This window comes from Anthonomus grandis, chromosome 6, assembly GCF_022605725.1.
Source record: "Anthonomus grandis grandis chromosome 6, icAntGran1.3, whole genome shotgun sequence".
NCBI lineage: Eukaryota > Metazoa > Arthropoda > Insecta > Coleoptera > Curculionidae > Anthonomus > Anthonomus grandis.
This window is the reverse complement of record NC_065551.1, coordinates 17274180-17290080: the sequence shown is the minus strand read 5'-3', so window position 1 is coordinate 17290080 and position 15901 is coordinate 17274180. Positions and strand designations below refer to the sequence as shown.

Here is a 15901-nt window from a genome sequence, read left to right as displayed (position 1 = left end):
TAGTTTCCATAAAACGTCATTCTCCGGTTTTTTGTTATTATCTGTAAAATGTAACATTCGAAGAAGCAAGAGGAATCTATCCCTGGGCATTATTTGCGAAAAAATAGGAGTGGCTAAAAGTTTGTCATTCGTCCAATAACTATTTATTGCATTTTTTTTCACTTGCGACATAAGAAAATTTGTTGCTATAAAGCAGTAAATTTCGCTGGAATCGGTATTTTTCCAACGATTTACCCTCGAACTTTTGGATAACTCTGTATTTTCTGTAGCGAATATGGGGTAAAGGTTTGTTTGATCCGCGACGTATTGGGTTACATTTTCATCAAAAAATATTTTGAAACAATCCAGTGCCGTACTAGACATGTCTAACTGGGGAATCTGACAGCCAGACGTACTGTTACCAAAATTATGTACTACAGGAGACAGATCAGATGATTTCCAAATGTAATCTGATTTAAATTTTTTAGTGGGTACAACCAGATCTTCTTCCGACTCGGAATCAGATGAGGATATAATACTCGGTAAATTATCTTCTTCCACGTAATTTTGCTTACTTGAACCAGCAGTAGGTTCACTGTCGTCTAACCAGCCATAATCGCCTGAATTGCTCACGACATCATCATCTTCACTTTCGCTGTTAGCCAGAATTTGATACAACTCATCGTCCGTATAAAATTTTGGTTTAAATGGCATTTTGAAACAGCAAAACAATAACCTCCCTTCAATAATTCAATCAGCATACTAAACAAACAAGATCGAGACGGTTCGCACAAGTTGAAAAGTAACCCCACCCCCCACTGAAATATTTCGGCGCGTGGATGGCTCTAGGCGGTTCCAACAGAGAAAAACAAATCACAAAACAAGGTGGTTTGTTTTTCTCTGGTTCCAATGCGTCTTTAAATATCACCATTTTTAATCGGGTTTATACGGCCAGAGCAGCTTGTCGTTAAATAATTTCTTTGACGCAACCGTTTATATACGTCAGGAGCAATTTTATGCATACCGTATATATACGCCTGGAGCAGTTAAAGGGTTAAAAACGCATGTGAGCATAAAACAGCCATTATTGAACCTGATAAACTCCTCACTTGAAGCGGGAGATCCCTGACCACTTAAAATATCAAATTCCCATTCTAAAAATTGCTAATGATTCAAGACCGATATAAATGCATTGTGTCATTGACAAAATCATAGAAAAAATTGTTTATTCCAATCTAATTACGTATGCTAACGATAACCACATAATCAGCGATTTTCATTCGGCCATCATAGAAAACTGTGCTGTTTTACCATTTTCTTTGTTTTTTTTTCTTATATCTATGTAATAACCATAAGACATCCATAGATAAAGCATAATAGTCCAATAAAGAATCGAAACGTCGTTCAACAAATAATGTCGTTTATTTGCTTCTATCCTAAAATACTTCTCCTCTTTAGTGTAAAGCAAGTACGAGATCACGTAATAAACACTTAATATGGTAAGTTAGTCCTAAGTACTACACCCAGAGTTTGACACTCAATTGATGTGAAATATGAAAAATATTATAATCCATCGCTTAGCCAGTCATAGGAAATCCCATAAATATCTCTATTTCCAATCATTGGCTCTTCTAAATAAACCAAAACTACTAAATCCACCAAACTCGGTTCTATTAAGCCATTTGAAGCATTATTGCAGAAAACTAAATTTAAACTATTGGCTTGGTAAAATTTAAAAACATAATTGAATTAAATTAACATTTTTTTATTCGTCCACACCTAAAGCGTTACAAATAAAAAAAGAAACGAGTCACAGATTAGGAAGAGGCAGCAGCAGCGGTGGCCGGCGCAGCCTTTTCTTCCTCCTTCAGCCTGTCCTTCTTGAGGGGACCCATGAAGGCGGCCTTGTCCGCCGGGGTCTGGAAACGACCGTGTCCGAACTTGGAGGCGGTATCGATGAACTTTAAGTTGATCTTTTCCAGGGCCACACGACTGGTATGGACAAGGAGCGACTGGAATAAAAAAATAATCGAAAATTAGGAAAAAGTTGAGGAAAACTTCGAATTTAGTCTTTTTTTTACAACGCACTTGTGCATTAATCCTTTGCTCTCCTCCCTGTTAGCTATGCTAAATAATGTAATAACTTATAGTATAATTTATTTTTAAATCTGTTTTTGTGACAAATAAGATTTGGGTAAAGAAGTTTGTCTCTGTCTCTTTTTTTTTACAATCATGGGACAGATCTTTTTTGAGCTATTTAGAGTTTATACAAATTTTTTATATAAACTTGGACCCCATTAAAAGTATGGTTTTCAAGAATCAGGGTTAGTTTTGTTTATTTCCAGTTTTTCGTTCGTTATTCAAGATGACAAGCCGGTTTATGTAAGCACACTTTTTAGATGTTCATATTTTTGTTTTCATAAATCAGTAGCGTGGTAGCTGAGTAATTATCAATTCAATTTTACAAAAAAATACTATTAAAGACGCTATGTTTTGTTGAGAGACGTTTCCTTTCTCTATTAAACTAAAGAATTCATAAAAGAGTTTAAAGAGAATTGGTAGGTCTGTATTCAAAATGTTTGTGCTTATCATTGGAGTATTTACTTAAAAAATTAAATTATCACTTGATTAATGGTGAAGTGTAATTGTTTTGATGTAAGAGGGAATTTATATTTTTCTGAGGAAAGATTGAAGAAAGACTAGGTCACAGATTTTGTATTATGTTAATCTTGCATTGTGTAGGATTGGTTGAAACAAAATTGAATATTTGTCCTAGATTACTTTACTTAGTTTTAGTTTATTTTAATTATAAAGTTTCAATCGATTTTATATTTATAATTTAGATCTTCTCGTTTTTCGTTTTTTTTCTTAAATATGTGAAACATTTCATCATTTTTTACATTTTTACATAAAAATATGTCTAGAAAGAGAACATGTACCATAATAGTTTGTATTTTTAGCAAGAAGAAGATCCAATAAAGGATGGAAACGTCGCCGAATAAATAACGTGTTCTATTTGCTGTCCTGTATCCCAAAAAACTTTTGCTCTTTTCAGTGTGAAGCAAGAGAGGTATCACATAATAAGATAATCGCGAAACATAAGATCTTTTATTACTGATCAATCAATTAGGACCAAAATCGTCTTTCACTTTTACGTAAAACTTTCAGTTTTGGAGAAATTGCTAAAAAAAATTTTTATTCCCCTAAACGGCTTTGGTCGTTACCAGCGATTGTTACTTTGTTGTAAATAAAAACATTGACGTGAAAAATAATTATATTGACGTTTATTATTGTACCTGCCTTTGGATAAAAAAATACTTTTTTTTAAATTTTTGTCTTTAAAATAAAACTTAATATTTTAAAGACTAAAAAATATTAATTTGTATTTCCTAAGGGAGCCATTTGAACTGGACACCCTAAATTCTGTTTCGTTTTACTACATTTGTGCAACCACAGTATATAAATTAAATCATCTACTACTACATTACATTTGTAACATTTTATGCCAAAATCCAATTCCCTTTAGCTTAAAATTTTAGTTACTAAAATCCTATACTGGAGAGGCTAAGAGTTTTAATGGCTCAATTATTATCAAATGAAATATGCTTTATTGTCTACAAAATTTTAAAAATTTTGTAGACAAAGCTATATATAAAAAGCAAAACACAAATATATAAATCAAAATACAAGTACTAAATAAATATATACAAAACTGGGTACAAAAGACATAAATGTACCTGTTATGTATATACACTGTCAATTAGTTCTCATAACATTCAAAGTCCATAAATAAAAATAATGAGAAAAATTAAAATTAATTATTTTTGGCTAACAGCTGTCATTATTAAGGTAAAATGGATTCCCAAGTGATTGTTTTTAAATAGAACTACGTTGTGAGCGTACACGCAATCCTCAGTTTGTCAAAAAAGTAGAGTTATTTTTGATATTCTCACTAATGCAGCAATTTCCTATAAAATCCTCCATGTGTGGAGGCTAAAACCCGTAATCAACCTTAAATTTTAAACCTAAGAATCCAATTAAGCATTAAAAGTTAGCAAAAAATACCGAATTTCAATATTTTATTGTTTTTAGAAAAAAGCCTAACACTAAGTAAATTAAGATTGAAAAATAGCAAAAATTGAAAAATATTTTTGAAGTACCTTTCTGAGGGTAATCACTCGCTTCTTAGGTCCCATACAACATCCCTTAATCATGATGAAATCATTGTTTACTTCACCATAATGGGGGAAACCACCCATGGGAGTGATGGTCTTTTCTGACAAATCGTAAGCAGTGGAAGCATTGTTCTTGATAACCTGCAAAAAATAAGCAATTTAAGCGAACAGTAAAAGCTTCTACTGATAAAAACACTTATGTACTCTTACAAAATCAGTCCTATCATTAATAATCACAGAGGATATAAATATATTCATAATCCTTTTGGCTCTAAAAGGTTATCATCATACAAATATCTGAGAAAAAACTTCTTTTTTAATTTAGATTTTTGTTGTTTCAATTAAAGAATTAACAAATGTGCATCAAAAATAAAATCCTTTTACGTCGAAAACCCTCTTTGTCGTTAAATTGATTCTCACCTTGCCATCCTTGGTATGGATGCCCTCTCCGATTCTATAAATTTTCTTGTTCATCTCAGTACGGTGGTGGTAACCCTTTTGACCAGCACGGGCTACAGTGAAGGATACTCTGGAAGGATGCCACGCTCCAATACAGGCAACTTTCCTCAAACCCTTGTGAGTCTTACGGGGCAGTTTCTTGGTGTGCCACCTCGAAGTTACACCTGGGAAAAACATGGAAAAGGTGGTTTTATATTTCTGTAAAGTCTGGCTTGCAAGTTATTTTATATGGAGAGTTGTCAGTAGGAAGGCAGCATGGATGTATCATCAATGATATCAGAATGCACATCCATGTTATTTCATCATATTTATGTTCATTTTATGGTGTAAAGGATAAGAATCATCAATTAGGGAGGATTTGAAGTTCTTTTTGTGAATTCAAAAAGAACAATAAATATGTTTGGTTTTGATTGATTTTTATGTCTTTGAAGTAACAATCTTTGTATACAACATGTCTAAAATTTGTGAATGTATTGCATTCTCTGAAAACTGTTAAAAGGACCAGTAAAACAGTAAAGTTATAAATAAACGTAACCATTTATGTGTATGGCTTGCAAATTGTTTGGTAAAGAACAACCCTGCCTATTGTATCATTTCACAGAGTGATCTTCACACATGCACATCAATTTTTACATAATTTTAGACACACAATGAAAATATACAGAAAATAAACAAATTAATTATGCAAAGCAGGTGTGCAATGAAAAAGTATCCATCCCCAAGCAAAAACCAGAACACTACAAATGCACTGAAGAAAAATACATCTTTAGTATGTATACATTACTTCATCAATAATTCAAACAATAATTCAATCATTAAATTGAATTATTGTTTGAGACGACATATTTAAAATTTGCTGCTTATACAATTAACCTATACCCAAATAAAAGCTTAAAAATACAAGGTGTCCAAAAAGGGTATCAGCAATGTGATGTTTACATAAACCAAGTACACCATATTTCTATGATAATTTATTTATGGCAAATGAATGTACAATCAATGGAAATTTATGAACCAAAAACAATGTTGTCTAAATGGTGTCCGTTGCGCTATATGCACTCTTCAAATCGAGAACGAAGATTCTTGATAACCCGTCCACACATTTCCCTTGATATTAATCTTATTTGCTCCTGAATATTTTGCTTTAATTGACTTCTATCAGCTGGATTATTCTTGTAGACCTTACTTTTGAGGTAACCCCATAAGAAATAATCAAGTGGCGACAGGTCCGGGCTCCTAGGAGGCCAGTTCTTCAAATGACTTTATTGGGGAATAATTGTTAAACAGCTTCAAATTCCCGATTTGACGTATGGCATGTCGCACCATCCTGCTGAAACCAAGTTTCTAAGTTAAACTGTCGGAGAGATAGTGCAAGAAAATCTTGTAACATTGCACAATACCGCTCGGTATTAACGGTGTGCCCGTCCATTTACAGCTTCAAAAAAATACGGCCCAATTATGTCATCAGCAGACATAGCAGCCCCAGCCCATACGATCACTTTGGGGTTATGCAGTGGACGTTCGTGTTTTCTGTGAGGATTAACGTCAGACCAGTACCTGCAATTTTGCTTACTTACGTGGCCATTTACATGAAAATTAGCCTCATCACTGAATAAAATGTTATTGAAATCGACAAAATCGTTCCATCATTTCATTGACAAATTCTAACTGTGTATTGTAATCCCTCGGTTTTAATTCCTGCACTAACTGTATCTTATATGCATGGAGATGCAAGTCTTTGGTCAAAATGTTATGTAAAGATGATCTTTTGAGAGTAGTCTGACTTAGCTTCCTTACAGATAAGGTTGGATTCTCTCTGACTGATTGACGTACTCGTTCGATGTTTTCTGCACTTCTTACGATTCGTAGGCGGCCTGGATTCTGAATTTTCACTGTGGATCCAGTAGCTTCAAACATTCTGATTCATTTTCTAATAACATCAGGGCTAGGTGATAATTGAATATCATGTAATTGGTAATGAGCGCGATATAGACGGCGTGTTGTCAGGATTGAATTATTGTTTTGGTAAAATGCACGTACACAAAAAGCGCGTTGCTCTCCGGTAAACGGCTCCATTGCAACTAAAATTCCTTGAACCCGTTTACATTTTGACTCGCACCGTAAGTGACGGCGTTGCCACGTCTGAGATTAAATGCACAAATAAAGTGTTGATACCCTATTTGAACACCTTGTAGTTGAAAGTGAAAAACGCTCCCAAATAAAAATATGACAAGTAACATTGCATATTATCAAATATCAAATTATAAAGTTGATGTTTAATTTGATTGTTTTGTTCCAGAGTTCAATGAGAAGTGTATTATTTGCACTGAGGTATATTTAAGGATCTTCAATATTTAATTTTTGAGATTTTGGCAATATTAAAATTTCTAATCAGAACTTGTCTAGTATTTTGAGTGTAAAATATAAAGTATTGCAGATTTTTACAAAAAAGATATCTTTCAAGTAAATTTGGTCAAATTGCAAGTTTAGCCTCTCTAAATAAAGTATCCAAAGAATTTAACTGGTAAGTGTCCTCACCACTCTTAGCTGTGGAATTTATTTTTAACACCATGTTTAACCATAAGATGTACCCAACAGAGCTCATTTTTTAAAGAGATCTACTTACTAAATATAAGGAAATTGTATGGTAAAAGTAAAATTAGGTTTAATTTTAGAAATAAAAAACTTAATCATTGGATTACCAAGATCATTTAAGAACAACACATTAAATACTTTATTTGCTTCAACTCAAAGACACATTTCATTTATTTTGCCAAAAATTTTAACAGGATTGATGACCATACAAAGTGCAGTGAAACTATGAACAAAATATATTACTTTCACATGTGGCAATGATAAGAGCATGGAAGATTAACAATTGCAGAAGATCTGAAGATACAACGAGAATGAATAAATTTGAAAACAAAAAGCACTCTGGAGTTAAATCTTTGTTTTAATAGTTTCAAGTTTTTTTTAATAGCCATGATAAACCACATACATTGGAGAATTTGGAGTTTAAAACAAATATATTGTAGAAATTTGGTTTTGATACACTTAATTTTATTAATATATTACCAACTATATTAATATAGGGAAACCAAACACTGGTGCAGTTCTCTAATTGTGATCTAACCTAAGAGAAGTTTCTATACTAGATATTAACATGCTGATTATATGCATCTTCAAAAAGCCAAGGATATATTTTAAATGCCTTGTTATAGCATTAACAATAATTTATTAATATTTTATATTAAAAAATCTTCAATTTATAGGTATTTAATACCGGATTCTTCTTTTTTGCAAAGTGAATGTACTGACATTTTTAAAGGTTGAGAAACATAGTTTTCTTTATACTTTCATCAAAATTGTTAAGATCATTTTGTAGATATACCTTGAAGACTATCAATGATAATGAAAATCTTTAGGTCATTGGCAAACAAAAGAAATAGACAATGTTTGAAGCCTAAAGTAATATGATTAATGAAAATTGAATAATGATATTGAATAACAATGACCCACACCATATTCTTATAACTTACTGCTTAAAAAATATCTCAGAAACACCAATAGTGCAAATTAAACAGCATTGGTAAATTTGTCTAGAACTTTTCTCATTTTACTCTTTTTTTATTCTAGCAATTTGAAATGTTCTACATTTAATGTATATTTCATTGTAATTTTGACCTTTTCTTTTAATTTATGTATGTATATAGGGAAATTAAAAGCATTATTAATCAATAAATGAAGTTCTTACCTTTGTATCCTTTACCCTTGGTTACTCCAATAACATCAATCACTTCATCTTGAGCAAATACAGTGTTGACAGGAATGGGTTTCTCCAGATGTTCCCTGGCCCATGCAACTTTATCAGCAATAGTGCCACCATTAAGTTGGATTTCCATAATATGGGCCTTCTTTTGCCTTTGTTTCATCAGTTTCATCTGAAAAAAATACCATATTTTTATATTCATGCTAAGTGCTCAATAAAATGGTGTAATATTAAAATGGTACTGTAGAGAATATGGTTTTCAAAGTGTCACTGTCCAGGGACTACACATTGTTTAAGGAATATACTCTCTGCACCTCCCGAAGGGCACTTTTTTTACGACCCTATGGCAAAAACCTTATTGAAGTAAGATTCCAATGCCAACAGGTGGAGGGTAAGCTCCAACACTGACCAAGTCGATTGAATAAGAATGTTACATATTTTACATAAATTTTTAGTACTTAGAATTATTGTAAATTTTATTGGCTGAATGTTTTTAAAGTTGAAAACAATATCATTTCTATAAATAAGGAATTTACTAACCTGTGTGTGGGCAATAACTCTGACAACTTTGCAATATTTAATGATCTTTTTAAGGTCTCTTTCAATGGACTTCTTTCCTAAATCATCAGACCATTTCTTTGAGGCTTTGGTAAAGGCCTTCTTCTTGCTCTTGTACCTAAATTGAAAAAGGAAGCATTAGGATCAATATACCCTTAAAACCTGTAACATCTTTTGTTGATATCAAAATGAAAACGCTGGAGAAATAATTGCCCTATACTCACCATCATAAATAAAGAGCCCTGAACCTCGAAAAACCTTAGGAACACATGTTCAATCTATAAAACAAGCAGCAGAGTGGCTTCATAATAATTAGAGGAAGCCAAACTCTGCTCGTCATACTTCACTTTAAATCATTCTGGGCCCCTTAGGAACCCCTGATAAGCTCAGTAGACTTATGTTTTATAGTCCTCATTACTTTATTGGAGGACATTTCCTTTATTAATAACTGAACTACTATTGCAGTGTAATAAAACATTTAATTGAATAAATAATTTGAATGTTTCTTACCAGTTCTTGTAGAATCTCCTTCTGCAATCTTCAGATAAATGCTCAGCCCAAACAGTAGCGAGAGCCCTCAAACCGTGAGGAGTTTCAATGTATCCAACAACCCCAACAACAACCATTGGAGGGGTTTCCAAGATAGTTACAGCTTCTACAATCTCTTTTTTGTTGATCTCTATAAGGAGAAATGTGTATTAGCTCTGTTTCATTTCAAAACTTACAGAAAAATTGTTTTTGTCAACTTTAGGTATCTTGAATTTTGTAATATTTTAAGTAGGAGTACTTTGAAGAAATAGAGAAAAAAATTTGCAGTTTATTCAGGTAGAATGCAAAAAAATTGCATTTACTCTTTTTTATATATGCTAAAATATGGGTCTATTCTAGTTTATTTGATGATAGGAACTTGTTGCAAATATTTGATATATGGACTTGCAGTTGCCAAATTGAAGTTTTCTATATTAAATATAATTATTACACTAAAGCCCAATATAAATAATAAGAAAACCATCTAAGATCTTTCAAAATGACAGCATTATTATAATAGTGAACATTCTCAGATTCTATTCACATGATTTACCACTGGGTATAAAAAGTATATAGAAGTCTTAACATACTAACTCAACACAAAACATTCCAATCTACTTGAACAAAACCAAAAGCACTAAAAATATTCATACGGAAGAAATACAAATATTTTTTATTAAGGAAGAAGTCTATTCTGAAGTGGAGTCAATATAATATTGAAAAGTTAGTAGGGGAAGTCTTTTCTCCACAAATAAAATGCTAATCCTCTAATTTCAGGAGGGATGCATTTCAGCAAGTGTTCTTGCCATCATCAGACTTGGGTTACTTATCACATACACAAATTCAAATACAAGAACTCCCTCCTGAAATTAGAGGATTAGCATTTTATTTGTGGAGAAAAGGCTTCCCCTACTAACTTTTCCACAAATATTTTTTATTCAAGATGTATGGCAATGCAGTCTCCCATATTTTATATATTTTTGTAATACATAAAAGCAGTTTGATTATACAATGTGTCCCAGGATGAGTGAATTTATGCCTAAAAATGACAAAAAATTTTGTAGTTGAAATTTGACCTTTTCGCATCCAGCCCTGCTTGATTAAAAAATAAAATTTAGCATATTTTTATATTATGAGTAGGTAAAGTAGTATTTCTAGGCAAGATATAAAAAAAATTATAAGAAAAAGTTGCTTAAAATGCAAAATTATGCCTGAATACCCAATTTCATAACCATAGGCCTACTCTGATTTTTACGTTTTGTGTGCCAATTAATTTTTTTATTCATATTTAATTATTAGAGAAAAACTAAATTATTTATATCAATACTGCGTCATTTAATTTGTGTTTGACAGCTATTGATAGCAGACTACCACTCGTTTTGAGAAGAAAATGGAAAAAAGTGAATTTCGTGTGCTCACTAAGCATTATTTTTTACGGAAAAAAACCATCACTCAAACCAAGGCTAAGCTTGATAAATATTATGGGGACTCTGCACCATCTATTTCCATGGTAAAGAAGTGGTTTACTGAATTTCGATACAAGCACGGAAGATGCCGAACGTTCTGAAAGTTCTGAACGCCCAGTCGAGGTCTCTACATCCAAAACAATCGAAAAAATTCACGATATGGTTTTAGCCGATCGGAGATTGAAAGTGAGAGAGATTGTGGAAGCCATAGGCATCTCACATGGTTCAGTAGTTTCAATTTTGAATGATCATTTGGGTATGAGAAAGCTTTCCGCAAGATGGGTGCCGCGTTTGCTCACAATCGACCACAAACGCAACCGTGTGACAATTTCCCAGGAGCGTTTGACGTTATTCAACCGCAATATGGACGAATTTTTGCGTCGTTTCGTCACCGTAGACGAAACGTGGATCCACCACAACACGCCGGAGACCAAACAGCAGTCAAAACAGTGGATTTCTCGGGGGTGAATCGGCGCCCAAGAAGGCAAAGGTGGGTTTGTCAGCCAATAAAGTCATGGCGACCGTTTTTTGGGATGCACGCGGTATAATCCACATTGACTATCTTCAAAAGGGGAAAACAATCAATGGAGAATATTATACCAACTTATTGGATAGATTCAATGAGGAACTGAAAGAAAAAAGACCACATTTGACCAAAAAAAAGTTATTTTCCACCAGGGCAATGCAAGGGTCCACACATGTGCAGTTTCCATGGCAAAAATCCATGAATTAGGTTACGAATTACTTCCTCATCCGCCCTATTCTCCAGATTTAGCCCCCAGTGACTATTTCCTATTCCCAAACTTAAAGAAATGGCTTGGCGGAAAGAGATTTGACTCCAACGACAAAATCATCTCTCAAACAAATGCCTATTTTGATGATTTTGATGACAAATCATATTTTTCCGAAGGGATAAAAAAATTGGAGAAACGTTGGACTAAGTGTATAGAACTCAAAGGAGACTATGTTGAAAAATAAAATAACTTTTTATATAAAAACCTGTCTTTTATCCAAAAAGTCACAGACTTATTGACCCGCCCTCGTAGCTACCTCCATTATCAAAACATTTTTCAATATCTTTTTTAACATTTTAAAAGAATTTCTAATTTCTTCAATAGAAATTGAATTACAAGCATCTCTAATTGTTTATTTTAGTAATCCCCTATCATCTGGTAATGGCTCGGGATAAGCAATTTGCTTGAGCCAGTCCCATAAATAGGAATAAAAAATGGTTAAATCAGGTGACCTTGGTGGCCACTCAATTGGGCTGAGTCTTCCAATTGATTGATTCAGAAAAGTTCTATTCTACCATTCTGCTACTTGAATAGATAGAGTGCTCTGGACAGCCGTTGTGTTGAAAATAAAGATTTATTCTGTAATCAATTGGTAAAGGTTCAAACTATTCTTTGAAAAATCTTTCAAAAATTTGAAGATACATTTCTTGATTAAGAGATCTGTCAATAAAGTATGGTCCAATACCTAAATGGTAAGATATGGCGCACCATACGTTTTTTTGAAAATATTGCCTCTTGCCACACCTTGATTACAAAGTTTGGCGTTTCATTGCACCAAAACCGACAATTTTGGGATGAAATTACACCATTTGTAGTGAAAGTAGATTCGTCTGAGACTATTATTTTTTTATACAAAAATCCCTGTTATACAAAATTTTAACGCCTAACCAAGCAGAAAATAATCAACAGCGCGCTTTATCCCTCTCTTCTAAAGTATGCAAGTACCTTAATTTGATAATATTGTGGGCATGATAAATTCTTTATAATTCAAATTTGCTTATGATCAGCCCCGCCAACTTAGCTCTCAATGACTTCGGAGGGTTCTCAGCAATTGACTCCAAAGCAAGGATTGTAACAGCATTGTTGTCATTGTACATATATATCTCTTTTTCTGCTGATTTTTTAACTCAACACTACCTGTGACCTCAAAAAGTTTAATTAGTTGTCTCACAGAAGATATTTTTACTTTGACTTGTGGATATTTTTCATGAAAAATATTCAAAAACTACTTTAACGACATAATATTTCCACTACCATACAATTGCACAATGAAAATTTTCTGCTCCAAATTTAACATTTTTCTGTAAATTCTGATATTATTAATAAATTTTATAAACTTTAAAATAAGATAATGACATAAGTATGTATTGTGTACATAACTCTGACAGTAATAATGTTTTATAGTAGCTGCCACCACATTTTAATGAAGCCAATATAATAAGCAGTATGAGCAAAAAATTCCTACCGATCATAAAAAGAATTAGTCCAAGGGCAATAACTTTTAAAATAATTTTCACTATTTTAGCTATTTATTTGGTTTTTGTTTAAACTTTTTAAAAAAGTGAGAATAAATAATTAATAAATAATTTAAAAGTAAAAATCAAAGTAGGCCTATGGTTATGAAATTCGGTATTCAGGCATAATTTTGAATTTTAAACACCTTTTTCTTATAAACTTTTTTTATATCTTGTCTAGAAATACTACTTTACCTACTCATAATATTTAAAAAATGCTTGTATTAAGGTATGCTTATTTTAAAAAGTAAAAATATGCTAAATTTTATTTTTTAATCAAGGAGAGCTGGATGCCAAATGGTCAAATTTCAACTCAGATCAAAAATTTGTTGTAATTTTTATATATAAATTCGCTCATCCTAGGACACTGTATAAACAATTTCCTCTTTTTATTAATTTTTGATGCATAATTTCAGTAAAATTATTTGCAAAAGAATAAGAACTGATACATATTGAAAAGGGTTCACTCTCACCATTAAGCCATAAAGACCTTACAACACATTTTTGAAAGTATGTTTACCCTCTGACTAGGTAACACATTGTCATGATTTTTTCTCTTTAAAAAAAAAATTATATTGAGTTATATATGAATATTCAAAAATTGTTCATTCTCCAATTTGGTATTGCTTAACAGTACAAAGAAGATTGGCTTACCATTTTATATTTAAAAATGTTAAAAATCGGAGATACCTTAAGTCAACTAGAACCAAAACTTGGTCTAAAAAGACAATTCTTAAAAAAAAGACTTACTTGATCCTGGACGATCTGCCTCACGTACCACATGGGTCATACCAGCCTTATAACCGATGAAAGCGGTTAAATGGACAGGTTTAGATGGGTCATCCTTAGGGAATGCCTTTACTTTTCCACGGTGCCTCCTGGACCTTTTCTTGGGGTAGAATCCCATGGAACCATGACGAGGCGCGCTGAATTTGCGGTGAGACTACAAAAAAAAGCAATAGGGAATTAAAAATCTATTTTACAGGACAAATGAATGTATTACGATGTCAATAGTTATCAGACCGCCCTAGAATAGCATCCACATAATGTGTTCGGTTAAACCATAAACATAATATAATCTAAATCATCATTTTAGAAAAAAAATCAAGAAAAATATTACTGTGACAAAATTCTTAATATGGTTGTAGGCAAGTGTAAAGAATTTAAATTTAGTTGAATAAAGGGATCTTAATCATATTTACAGATTTACTTCGAGAAAGCACTCACCATTTTCGCCGCTGAAACACAAATGGAAGAATTATAGTGTCAACGTCAGAGAGGTAAACTTTTTTCATAACCGCAAGGTGGCGCGCATGTCACACACAAGTCATATGTCACTTATTATAAGATAGATTTACATGAAATGATTTCCATTTGCCGCATTTATATACGGCGCGATCGCAAAATTAAAGGTGAGCTTACACATGCAGGCGGAAACACTATCATCACGTCACGTGAGCTCACGTGATGTTACGTGAGCCCATGGCAGGCGCGAAATATCTGCAGTCAATTTTTGCATGTTTAATAATAGGTTAAAGATAGTGATGGGCTGAATCGAATACTTTAGGGAATCGAATATTAGGGAATCGAGTACAACTTAAAATCGAATACTCAAATCCAAGTTCCAAGCCTCCAAGTTCAAATATTCAGAGTTTTTTTTTAACTTTAGAGGAAACACTAATTGACATTTTTTCAAATTTTAATAATATAACGTGTCTAGGTAATTTTAACATTGATATATCTAAATTAAATTACAGTCATGCAACTCAGCTTATTTTTTTGTGTGAAACTTTCGATTTGAAGCAACTTATAACCGAGCATACTCGTATGACCAACAACACTAGTTCAATTATAGATCTTATTTTTACAAATCATGTTGGCATTTTGAAATCTGGCATAATAAGCTCTACATTTTCTGACCATTTTGGCGTTTTTTGTGAATTTAATGTGACGGAGTCTATTGTACAACCGCACATTGTATCTTATAGATCCTTAAAAGATATAAACCTAAACAACTTTCAAGAGGATTTGGAGGCTGTTCCATTTCATTTAATATATGAATTCGAATCCATAGATGATAAGATACATTTTTTAAACAATAATTTACTCAAATTATTCGACAAGCATGCTCCTATTAAAACTATAGTTGTTCGAAAAAAAAAAGATTCTCCGTGGCTGACAGATAATATTAAACTATTGCAAAAATTAAGAAATAAGGGATTAAAGGATTTTAAAACAACTAAACTGCCAGCTAAATGGAATTATTACAAACAGCTTAGAAACTATACAACAACAGCGATTAGAGCGGAAAAAAGGGCTTTTTATAGTGATAAATTTGAGAATTGTACATACAAGGACAAGTGGCGTGAACTAAGAAAAATATTGCCATCAAAGCAGAAGCAAATTCCTAAATCTTTTGTAAATATCAACAATTTTAATTCATATTTTATAGATAGTACAAGAGTGACAAATATTGATAAATGTGATGAGTTAATTAATTTTTATGATCAGAATGCATTACCAACCTTAAATAAGTTTTCTTTTCATCCCACTGATTATAATACTATTTCTGCAATTATATTACGTATTAAGTCTAAAGCATTCGGGGTGGATAATCTTAATATTACGTTAATTCAACTATGCTGTCCTTTTATTATAC

General features: G+C 32.4%; 1 protein-coding gene across 1 annotated transcript; it reads right to left on the bottom strand.

Annotated features, from left to right (window-relative positions):
* Positions 1 to 1723: 1723 nt before the first annotated feature.
* Positions 1724 to 14589, bottom strand: LOC126737336 (60S ribosomal protein L3). Its single transcript, XM_050442199.1, has 8 exons — positions 14470 to 14589; positions 13993 to 14185; positions 9451 to 9619; positions 8923 to 9058; positions 8368 to 8554; positions 4575 to 4777; positions 4140 to 4295; positions 1724 to 1991 (listed from the first exon to the last, which is right to left on the bottom strand). The coding sequence occupies exons 1-8, from the start codon at positions 14470 to 14472 to the stop codon at positions 1797 to 1799; spliced, it is 1242 nt and encodes a 413-aa protein (XP_050298156.1). The 5' UTR covers positions 14473 to 14589; the 3' UTR covers positions 1724 to 1796.
* Positions 14590 to 15901: the final 1312 nt, after the last annotated feature.